The sequence below is a fragment of the Callithrix jacchus genome, chromosome 10, assembly GCF_049354715.1.
Source record: "Callithrix jacchus isolate 240 chromosome 10, calJac240_pri, whole genome shotgun sequence".
NCBI lineage: Eukaryota > Metazoa > Chordata > Mammalia > Primates > Cebidae > Callithrix > Callithrix jacchus.
In genome coordinates this window covers 4,958,190-4,969,775 of record NC_133511.1, presented here as the reverse complement: position 1 = coordinate 4,969,775, position 11,586 = coordinate 4,958,190, and the positions used below count along the sequence as shown (strand labels likewise).

The 11,586-nt window shown below is 40.3% G+C and overlaps 1 protein-coding gene and 1 long non-coding RNA gene across 3 annotated transcripts in view; one reads left to right on the top strand and one right to left on the bottom strand.

Annotated features, from left to right (window-relative positions):
• Window positions 1-10,891, bottom strand: part of LOC118145585 (uncharacterized) — a 41,414-nt gene extending 30,523 nt beyond the window's left edge. For both annotated transcript variants that reach the window (XR_013522985.1, XR_013522986.1), the window contains exons 1-2: window positions 3,332-10,891; window positions 603-754 (exon numbers count right to left, since the gene is read on the bottom strand). This is a non-coding gene — a long non-coding RNA (uncharacterized LOC118145585). The remainder of the gene's footprint in view (window positions 1-602; window positions 755-3,331) is intronic.
• On the top strand, window positions 1,217-5,736 carry LOC108587702 (caspase recruitment domain-containing protein 16). Its single transcript, XM_009006701.5, is given in 5 exon segments — window positions 1,217-1,255; window positions 1,884-2,149; window positions 2,996-3,059; window positions 4,788-4,939; window positions 4,941-5,736. Coding segments are annotated over 5 exon segments (654 nt in total). The 5' UTR covers window positions 1,217-1,248; the 3' UTR covers window positions 5,106-5,736.
• Window positions 10,892-11,586: the final 695 nt, after the last annotated feature.

Genomic DNA, 11,586 nt, shown 5'->3' with positions numbered 1-11,586 from the left:
TGAGAGCAAGGGGGAAAGGACCGTGATGTGTTTTGACTGAACCACTGACACCTAGACCCATGCTCTCCACATATGTTTGCTAAATTCATGACTAGATGCACTGCTTGAGGATTCTAACAGAAGATAAACTTAGCTAGATAATCTGCAAATAATCATCCTTGATTATTTTTCTAAAATGTAGTATTTGTATTAATTATAGTAATATCCCTCATTACGAGCTTATCATTTGCCAGGTAATGTTCCATGCATTTTCACATTTAACTCAATGTTGCTCAAAACCGTGTAGGTGTATGTATGTACTACCAATAGCATCATTTTACAGACAGAGGAACCTATGCGTAAAGAAGTTCAGTGTTTTGCCTAGAAAGGGATGTTTTAACATGTAGGTTCAACATTCTGAGTTCAGGGACTATGCTGTGATGCAATGTTTCTAAAAAGCAAGGCATCCAAGATGAGTGGACGGTTCACGCCTACAATCCCAGCACTTTGTGAGACCAAGTTGGGTGGATCATTTGAGCAGAATTCACAATCAGCCTAGGAAACAGAGGGAGAGCCCATCTCAACAAAAAATACAAAAATTAACCAGTGGTGATGGCGCTTGCCTGTAGTTTTAGCTACTCAGGAAACTGATGTGGGAGAATCATCTCAGCTTGGGGAGGTGGAGGCTGCAGTGAGCCACGGTCATGCCACTGTGCTCCAGCCTGGGTGAAGAGTGACGTCCTGTATTGGAAAACAAAACAACAAAAACATCCATCTGGAAAGGAAGAACATTAAATAAGAAGTTTTAATTTTGGTGAAAAATGTTTCCATTTCTTAAAGCAAAATGGCTTCACCACGACATTCATTTCCCAGAACTTTCCCCAAAGCTGTGAGGTGGGGTCAGGGAATAGTGGTTCAAATTCTCCAACAGTTGTGTTAATTTTTCTGGTCGAGTTTTAGAATGAATGGGAAACTCTTCACTATGTGAGTTTCATCACACACACTTTCTCAATCCTGTCTTATCTTCTAAGCCCCATTCCCCTCCTACCCTGATCTATTCCAAGGGCTGGTGTAAAAATATTCCCATGGATACACTCCTTGTGCAGGCTACAGTTCTGATACTTTCTCTAGGGAAAAAAAAAAAAAAAAAAGACATGCATATGTATGTGCTGTGGTTGTTTCCCAATGTGTGTACACACCCCTGCCAAAAAGGAAGGTGACGCATACTTTCAGTTTCAGCCCACACAAGAAAGGTAGGAGAGAAAAGACATGGCTGGTGAGTTTTTCACTGTTCCAAGAACAGGTCCCTGGGAAGAAAGAGTTTTGGAAGGGGCTGGCTCTTCTGGAAGCCATAATTAGTATCTGTGGAAGTTTAGGTGAGCCGAAGTGAGGGAGAGGGAGAACAGGGAGGAGAGAAAGAACTAGAAGACTCTCGCAGCCTTTAGAAAGGAAAAACAAGCCCAGAAAGGAACCGAGGCTTTAGGGGTTGCCTGCTGTCATTTTGCAATCTTAATTAAATTCTTACATGTCGTAAGTCTAATAGGGGGTACAGAATTGGCACAGGAAGAGTACTAGCAGATGTTCTTCCTAAATGAAATGGGCTATTTCTGTTTCATTACTTTATTATTTAGAGTTAAATAAACATGGGACACAAAAGGATGGTCTCTGCTTTCCAGGGACTAACCTGAGAATGGTAAACTCAGTCTTCAGTCCACTCCATGCACACGTACAGGGACTATTGAGGGAAACAAGTAGGATAGTAATACAGTAAGAAGAGGGATTACCCTACTGTGAGGACGGGGACATCTTCCTGATAAAATCTCAATGAGGTCACTTTCTGTTGATGACATGCGAGGAATATGAGGCTGTTCTTATGACGTGAATTATCTTTGTGTCCCGAACAGACAAGATCCTGAAGGAGAAGAGAAAGTTTTTTATCCGTTCAGTGGGTGAAGGTACAATAAATGGCTTACTGGATGAATTGCTAGAGAAAAGGGTGCTGAACGAGGAAGAGATGGAGAAAGTAAAACGTGAAAACGCCACAGTCATGGATAAAGCCCGAGCTTTGTTTGACTCTGTTATTCGGAAAGGGGCTCAGGCATGCCACATTTTCATCACATACATTTGTGAAGAGGATCATCACCTGGCAGGAACGCTGGGACTCTCAGAGGTAAGGATCAGTGACTCACACTCAGGATCACGCAGGGCCTGCCTTTGGGACTGTCATTTTGCAATCTTAATTAAACTCAACATGTGAGTTAAGAGTTAAAAATTCAAATATGTCTGCAGAATAACTTCTTATCTCTGGCGTCCAGGCCATATTTCTGTAACAGGGCCCTACTGCGTGTTTCTTGAGTCTCTTTTGTTTCTGTTTCTTCAGCCTCGGTGGCCCTCTTCTGATTAAAGCTCATTTCCTGTTCTGAGCGTCTTGTAGTTCATTTGCTGAAGCCCATGAGAACCATCTAAAAAGCTTCACATTCTGTGTTCCAGTGATCCTGGCAAGGCACAGTATTTTTGAGTCCAGGCTGTCCCTACGCACTTATGAGCTTTAGGGTCTGTGATCAAATACTTTTTTATACCTTCTCTTAAAAATGTTGCCCTCCAAGGAGAATAAAATATATTTAACTGATGCTGATACACTCAGAGAATACATCCAATAATTATAGAAAAGTAAACATTTCAGTGGGCTCTTTCCTCCAGTTGCCTCTTTGGATTTTCTTTTGAGTACGATCACCCACTTGCCTGCTACTGAGCTGCAGATCATGCTGTGAGGCTATGCAGATCATACCTGCAGCCCTCATAGACCTGACAGTGCTCAGGAACCGAGTTTGCCCTCTCTTATCATCTCTTAGACCTATACCATGGTGAGGATGGGAGCTTCAGTGGACTTGAACATTCTTTACTGTCATTCAGTCAGGGTTGTGGGAGCAATTTATAGTGGGAATGTCTTATGCATTACGGTAAAGTTTCCTGGATAGGTAAGTAGCTATTTCAATGTCCTTCATGTTTTTTCTAGGTCCAAGCACATGGAAATTAGCTGAGTACACATGACTCCCAAGGACTATTTTCTTCCTTCCCAGGTAATGCTGTTTTTTAAAAAAGAGCATCCTTTAAACCCCATCTTCATTGAAACTAATTTAGTAGGAAGAACTGTACTTAAAGGGGCTAATGGGAATTCCCATAGATGGATTGTATAATTTTCTTTTTTAATCTATTCTGTTTTTCAAGAGCATGTTCCCACAGCTTGACTACTCATATTTATACTAACATATTCTGAATTTGTGTCCCAAATTCTGATTACACAAATAAGTACAAAACTACATTATTTAAGCCTATTGAAATATTCACTCACATGTCCCAGAGGCACCCTTATCTGAATAATTTCAGAGCTGAACGTGTCGTTCTTCCCCACTCTGCTTCTCTTCCAGTTCTGTGTAACCTGATTTTGGTGCCATCGTCACCAGTTGTTCCACCAGGAAACTGGAAACTCATCGTGGCTTCTATCCTCTCGCGCACCTCCAATACTCAAGCCATGGCCAAATTTTGTGCATTCTTCTCTCAAATTTGGAAATGCCTTTCCATTCTTACTTCTATTATTTTATTTAAGGAAACTCATTCCTTAAGTGCCCCTAAAATAAAAGAAACTTAAAATTAAAAGCAATTTAGAGACTAGAAATGCAATTTTTTTATAAAGTTCAGATCTGAATCTGCTGAATTTGTTAAGGCTGATTACCTCGTGAATGTTTCCTTAAATGTTTCACAGCAGGGGATACTCACTATATAACCAAATACTGTGTTCCCAAAGGTAACCCAAATACTTTTCTTTAGTTTTTTTTTTTTCATTGCTTTTACAAATCTTTACAAAGAAACCAAACATTTCATCTACCAAATTGTTATTTTATAGTTTTCTTCAATATATCCATTCTCATTACCTCTTCTCCATGTCAGCACACTTCACGCGGTCTTTGTTTAATCGATTGTGTAAGACTTTTTCACATTTGTTTGCAAAATTCAATATTACTATTTGGCTTAGTGGTTTCTAAAAGATCCTCTGCGTATGAAGAAAACTCATTTCTATCTTGAAACCAAGATTACATTAACTTATTTAACAAGTACGTCACATTGTCAATTGTGTTGAACCTGTGATGAAATAAAAGCCTCACAGATTTGTGCAAACACTGTTTAGCGCTATGAATCCATCTAGAGCGCACCTGGATTTTAGCATTAATCATTCTATTTTATATTCATTCTAGTTTAGATATTTAATATTCTTGTCCTCCCCTGTATACATAGTAGGAGGAGATGCTGAAGGACAGGACAAAGATTACTTAAAAAATAATCCTAGTGCTTACTATCATATCTATTAGATAAATAAATAAAAAGATAAACATATCTTTAAAAAAATTAATTAATGTTAATTAAGACCAGCTCCCATTAAATTTTATCGTAGGGTTTGAATCTTTTCAAAAGAAATCGTATCTTATTTTATCTCACACATTGATTGTTTCCTGAGTGTGTTATCATGCATGGCCTTGACAAGCTTCCTGTCATGTTTTTATCTCAAATGCTTGTAAAAATACTGATCCTGAAATATGAAAGTAAATCCTCCCTGTAATTCATACCTAGAAATCTCTGGCTTGAAATGTGCTCCATTACTGGCAAACTCACTCAGCCATGTTAATGACTAGATTAGGACTGTCCTCTAGGACTGTATTTCCTCCTCTGGAGCTTCGTGCGTAGGCGAAGCTGTAAGAACAAAGTGGAACAAAGAGGGGTCCACTGTTCATGATGTTCCTTGTCTCCTGCAGCTCCTCAGGCAGTGCAGGACAACCCAGCTATGCCCACATCCTCAAGCCCAGAAGGAAGCAACAAGCTCTGCTCTCTAGAAGCTCAAAGGATATGGAAAGAAAAGTCGCAGAGGTGCCATGCTCAGAATACAATGGAAAAGGCGGGTGTAAGATAACACTTCGGGCAGTTCTGAAATTCAGGGGCTTTTTCTTAGTGCCAATTTCATTAAGCAGTTCTGGAGAATCATACTTCTGCTCCTCTTGCATAAAGGACTTTTATTTCCTAGAATCCCAGGTTTATATACAGAGTTGCAAACTGGAACCCATAAATTATCATAGTCTTCACCCGGTCTCTCTTAGAATTTATTTCCCACTGACACAAACAAACTATTTTCTTCTGGTATATTCCAGATTTTCCAGTGTAGAGCCCAGTTGGAGAGAAGCACAACATATAGAGCAAGTACTGAGGTGGATTGAATTCTCACTCAATTCTCCGACTCGTGCTTACCAAGGATTTGAGTTAACTTTTTGCCTGGTCTTTCTATTCACAAAATGCAATTAATGTTTATTTAACATACTGAAATGAAGCATATGAAAAATTTAGAAGCACTTTACTAAAAAGCGCTTTTTAACATACTTTGCTTCTGGGTATAGATCATGACTACTGTAAGTGAGAGGTACTGTGGCATGCTCTCTATACCTGGCACTACATCTTAGAGAGTAAGAATAATTATGAGGTCCCTCCGATACATGAGAACACAGAGGATGAGAGATGTTAATAACTTGTCTAAGATCTACAGCTCATAAACAGAAGTTGACCTCGGGACTACCAGACACCAAAGTCCACGCTGATTAAGCTGTGCACAGAGGAGGAAGCTTTTAGACAAAGAAAAAATAAAATAACATGTTATGGTTGATTAGTGCTCTGAGTTGTATTACCCAAAATGTACTGATAGTCCAGAAGTATAAATAAGAAGAGGAGCTGGTAAACTGAAAGGGTGCATGATGTTCTGAGGCTTGGAAATGGGACAGCCAAAAGCCAAGCACAGGAATTTTCTGTCTTCCGTGTCGGGGATTATTATAATACCTACTCTTGTCATTTAAAATGACACTGTTTCACAGATTTCACACTGACTCTGTTATTTAAAATGATATTATTTCACAGACTTCGCACTGACAGAATTTTAAAATGTTAAAAACATTTAAAATACTATTTATAATATAAATGCTACATTCATTTAAGATGATTTTCCCTTTATTTCTCATGTATATATTTAAGAAAATAATTTGGTTCCTATAAATTATACCCATTCTGTTTACAAATCCCCATCCAACTTGGGTGGTTGGTAATTACAACTCAGTCACTATAAGAACCACTTCTTCTTCCCAAAGTTTTTACTAATTTATGAAGTATGTACAGAAATCAAGAAAAAAATCTATTATTACAACCACTGACCATTTTGCTTCAAAATTTTAAGTTTATTTTAGTGTAATTTACAGCAAAGAAAATGTACCCCTTTTAAGAATATAATTTGATTATTAACGATTTATGGATATTATGGTATAATAACATTCCAATAAATAGGCAAACCAATTTTGTCACCCCAGAAAGTTTCGTCATGCCCAGAGTTCTCCATCTCCTTCCACTTTCTCCTGAGATAAAAAGTAGTGATTGAATTTCTATCACTATATGTTAGTTTTTCTTAATCTAGAACTTTATATAATTGGAATCACAGTGTATGTGTTCCCTCCTGTATGGCTTCTTCCACTCATAATGAAAGTGTAAGTTTTTTCATCCATGTTATTGTATATATTAGTAATTTTTCCCTTTTATGACTGAATAGCATTTCAGTGTACATGTATAGCACAAATTGTTATTTTATGTTCCTGAATTAGATATTGAGTTGTCACCAGTTTATGACATCTTCATTTTTGAGAAAACGGTGGGTCCCTGCAATCTAGTGGCTCGATGTTTAGCTTGCCAGGACATGAGACTCAAGGCTCATGGTTCTACATCCCACATACATGGTCTAGTCAAGGTTTCTGTACCTTGGATGTCACTTTGGCATGTTTCAACTCAGTGGTTCATGGCTCTGGCTGGGGGAGAAACCCCCATGTAAAATACTTAAGTTAACAGAGAAAAAAGCATGAATCAGTAAATAAGTTTAAAAGTAAATGATTAGAAAAGAAGTAATGTACAGATAATTTCTACTTTCTTCCATACTACAATTTTTCCCAGTGGCAAGGAGCACAAGCTTGTGCTGCAGTCGTATTAAGTCACTGGCTAAGCAAAGCTAAAACACCATGAGAGACAGGGTGCGGTGGCTCACACCTGTAATCCCAGCACTTTGGGAGGCCAAGGCAGGTGAGTTATGAGGCCAGGAGTTAGAGAACGGTTTTGCCAACATAGTGAAACCCCGTCTCTACTAAAAATACAAAAAATTAGCCAGGTGTGGTGGTGTGCACCTGTAATTCCAGCTACTTGGGAGGCTGAGGCAGGAGAATCGCATGAACCTGGGAGCCAGAGGTTGCAGTGGGGTGAGATGGCGCCATTGTCTCCAGGTTGGGAGACAGTGAAAGATTTTGTCTAAAAAAAAAAAAAAAAAACCACGATGGGAAACCCCTTAATTTAAAAGCTACATCAATGTCGACCTACAGAGTGAGTTGTAGCCTAAGCCAAACACACTTAAGTCTTCACCTCGAGCACAGGTAATAAAACTGGTGGCCCACATGTCAAACGGTAGATGTTTTTGCAACTCTGGGTCCTTATTCTCCAAAAAAATAGAAAGATAACAGCCCAAGAGAATTTTTGGTAAAGAATTTGATAAACATAACATACTGTGTGCATTTTGCTATTAGTCTATCTTTCATCAAATAAGTTTATAAAATAAATTAACCACATTGAATTTATTTTTGGGATAATCAATTGAACATGTGGTTGCAAAGGCAGAGATCTTTTCTGGCCTTCCCTGACTCCCTGTCTCCTATTTCACCAATTAATTTTTTACCTTTCTTATCACTTTCTACATTTGAACGTTCTTAATACTCAAGTAACATATTCCATTCCAGGCGTGTTAGTTTGTTCTCATGCTGCTAATAAAGACATATCCAAGGCTGGGTACTTGATAAAGAAAAAAGAGGTTTAATGAATTTGTAGTTCCACATGGCTTGGGCGGCCTCACAATCATGGTGGAAGGCGAAGGAGGATTAAGGACACATCTTCCATGTCAGCAGAAAAAAAGGCATGTGCAGGGGAACTCCGGTCTATAACGCCTTCAGATCTCATGAGACTTAACATGAGAACAACATGGGAAAAACCCACCTCCATGATTCAATTACCTCCCACCGAGTTCCTCCCATGACAGCTGGGGTTTATTACAATTTAAGGTGAGGTTTTTATGGGGACACAGAACCGAACTCTATCATTCTGCCCCTGGCTTCTCCCCAGTCTCATGTCCTCACATTTCAAAACCTGTTATGCCTTCCAACTGTCCCCTAAAGTCTTAACTTATTCCAGCATTAACCCAAAAGATTTAAAAATCTCATCTAAGACAATGAGCCTTCCACCTATGAGCCTGTAAAATCAAAAATCAAAGCAAGTTAGTTACTTCCTAGATACAGTGGGGGTACAGGCATTGGTAAATACATCCATTCCAAATGAGAGAAATTGGCCAAAAGAAGGGGCTACAGTCCTCATGCAAGTCCAATATGCAGTGAGGCTGCCAAACCTTAAAGCTTTGAAATAATCTTTGACTCTAAGTCTCATATCCTGGTCACACTGATGCAAGAGTTGGGGTCCCAAGACCTTGGGCACCTCCACCATTGTGGCTTTGCAGTGTACAGCATTCCTCCCAGTTGCTTTCATGGGCGGGCATTTAGTATCTGCAACTATTCCAGGTGCCTGGTGCCATCTGTTGGTGGGTCTACTATTCTGGGGTCTGGAGGATGGTGGCCCTTTTCTAACAGCTCCACTAGGCAGTGTCACAGTGGGAACTCTGTGTGGGGGTTTCACACCCCACATGTCCCTTCTGCATTGCCCTAGTAGAAGTTCTCCATGAGGGTGCCACCCCTGCAGCAAACTTCTGCCTGGACATCCACATGTTTCCATACATCCCCTGAAATCTAGGCAGAGGTTCCCAAACCTCAGTTCTTGACTTCTGTGCCCCCACAGGCTCAACACCACATGAAATCTGCCAAGGTTTGGGGTTTACAACCTTTGAACTCACAGCCAAAGCTGCATCTTGGTCCCTTTTAGCCATTGCTGGAATGGCCCAAGAAGAAGGGTACTAAGTCTCTAGGCTGCATACGGCAGAGGGGCCCTGGGCCCACCCCATGAAAACATTGCTTTTCCTCCTAAGCCTTCAGTCCTGTGATAGGTGGGGCTGCCTGGAAAGTCTCTGGCATGCCCTAGAGACATTTCCCCATTGTCTTGGAGATTAACATCTTGGAGGTTCACATTTGACTCCCTGTTACATATGCAAATTTCTATACCGGGCTTGAATTTCTCCTCAGAAAATGAGTTTTGCTTTCTATTTTTTTAATTTTTAATTTTTATTTTTTTTTTCGAGATGGAGTTTCACTCTTGTTACCCAGGCTGGAGTGCAATGGCACGGTCTTGGCTCACCGCAACCTCTGCCTCCTGGGTTCAGGCAATTATCCCGCCTCAGCCTCCAGAGTAGCTGGGATTACAGGCATGCGCCACCATGCCCAGCCAATTTTTGTATTTTTAGTAGAGACAGGGTTTCACCATGCTGACCAGCATGGTCTCGATCTCTTGACCTTGTGATCCACCTGCCTTGGACTCTCAAAGTGCTGGGATTACAGGCGTGAGCCACCGCCCCGGCCCAGTTTTGCTTTTTATAACAACATCTGGATGCAAATGTTTCAAGTTTGTATGCTCTGCTTCCCTTTTAAACATAAGTTCCAATTCCAAATCATATATCTGTAAATACATAAAACTTAATGCTTTTAACAACACCAAAGTCACTTCTTGAATGCTTTGCTGCTTAGAAATTTCTTCTGGCAGATGCCCTAAATCATCTCTCTCAAGTTCAAAGTTCTACAGAGCTCTAGGGCAGGGGCAAGGTGCCACCAATCACTTCCCTAAACACAGCAAGAGTCACTTTTATTCCAGCTCCCAGCAAGTTTGTCACCTTCATCTGAGATGAGCACCATTTTGTTAAAGCCGTTCAGCAAGTCTCTAGGAAGTTCCAGGCTTTCCTACATTTTCCTATTTTTTTCTGAGCCCTAACAGTTGTTCCAACCTCTGTGTTTTACCCAGTTCCAATGCTGCTTCTACATTTTGGGAGATCATTATAGCAGCACACCACTACCTGGTACACATTTACTGCATTAGTCAGTTCTCATACTGCTAATAAAGATATACTCAAGGCTGGGTGATTATATAGAACAAAAAAGAGGTTTAATAGGCTCACAGTTCCACATGGCTGGGAAGACCTCAGAATCATGGCAAAAGGCAAAACAGGAGCAAGGACATGTCTTACATGGGTGCAGGAAAGAGGGCATGAGCAGGGGAATTCCCTTTTATAAAACCATCAGATCTCATGAGACCTATTCACTATCATTAGAATAGATGGAGAAGAGCAGCCCCCATGATTTAGTTATTTCCCACCAGGTTTCTCCCACAACACATGAGGATTATTACAATTCAAGGTACGATTTGGGTAGGGAGATAGAGCCAAGCCATATCACCAGACTTCACATTTGTCTTCCCCTCTTGAATGTGAGGCCAAGGGGGAAAGGACCATGATGTTTCAACTGAACCCGTGACACCTAGAGCAATGTCATCCACATATGTCTGCTGAATGAATGACTAGATGCACTGCTTGAGGATTCTAACAAAAGAAAAATTTGACTAGATAATCTGCAAATAATCATCCTTGATTATTTTTCTAAACTCGAATATTACATTAATTGTAGTAATGTCACTCATTATCTGCTTACCATTTGCCAGGCAATGTTCCATGCATTTTCCACATTTTTGCTCACTTGATGCTCAAATAGTATGTGTAGGTACATACTATTAATAAAATTATTTTATAGACAGAGGAACCAATGCATAGGGAAGCTGAGTATCTTATCCAGAAAGGGAAGTTTAAAGTGCTAAGTTCAACATTCTAATTCCAGAGCCTATGCTCTGGGCCTCTATGATGCAATAAACCTCAAAAATAAACCGACTGGAATGGGTGGGTGGCCCATGCCTGTAATCCCAGCACATTGAGAGGCCAGCATGGGCACAACGTTTGAGCCAGGGAGTTGAAGACAAGCATAGGAAACTTAGGGAGATCCTGTCTCTACAAGATATACAAACACTAGCTGGCCAAGGTAGCACATGCCAGGAGTTGCAGCTACTCCGGAGCCTGACTTGGCAGAATCATTTGAGCCTGGGAGGTGGAGGCTGCGGTGAGCCAAGGTTGAATAGCTGCATTCCAGCCTGAACGACGGAACAATATCCTGTAATAGAAAAAGAAGAAAAAAAAAAAGCAACTTAAAAGGAAGGACATTAAATTTAAAAAGCTTTAATTTTGGTGAAAAATGTTTCTTAAAGCAAAATTCCTTCACTGGAACATGCATTTCCCAGAGTTATGCCCGGGGGTGGGGGGGCAAGGTGAACAGCGTTTCACATTCTCCACACGTTGTGTTACTTTTCTCCATCAAGTGTTCCAATGATTGAAAAAGTCGACTGTGTGAGTTTAATTGTACGCACACTTTCTCAAGCCTGTCTTCCTCTCTAAGCCCCATTGCCCTCCTATCCTAATCTATTCCAAGGGCTGGTGAAAAAAAAAATTCCCACGGATAC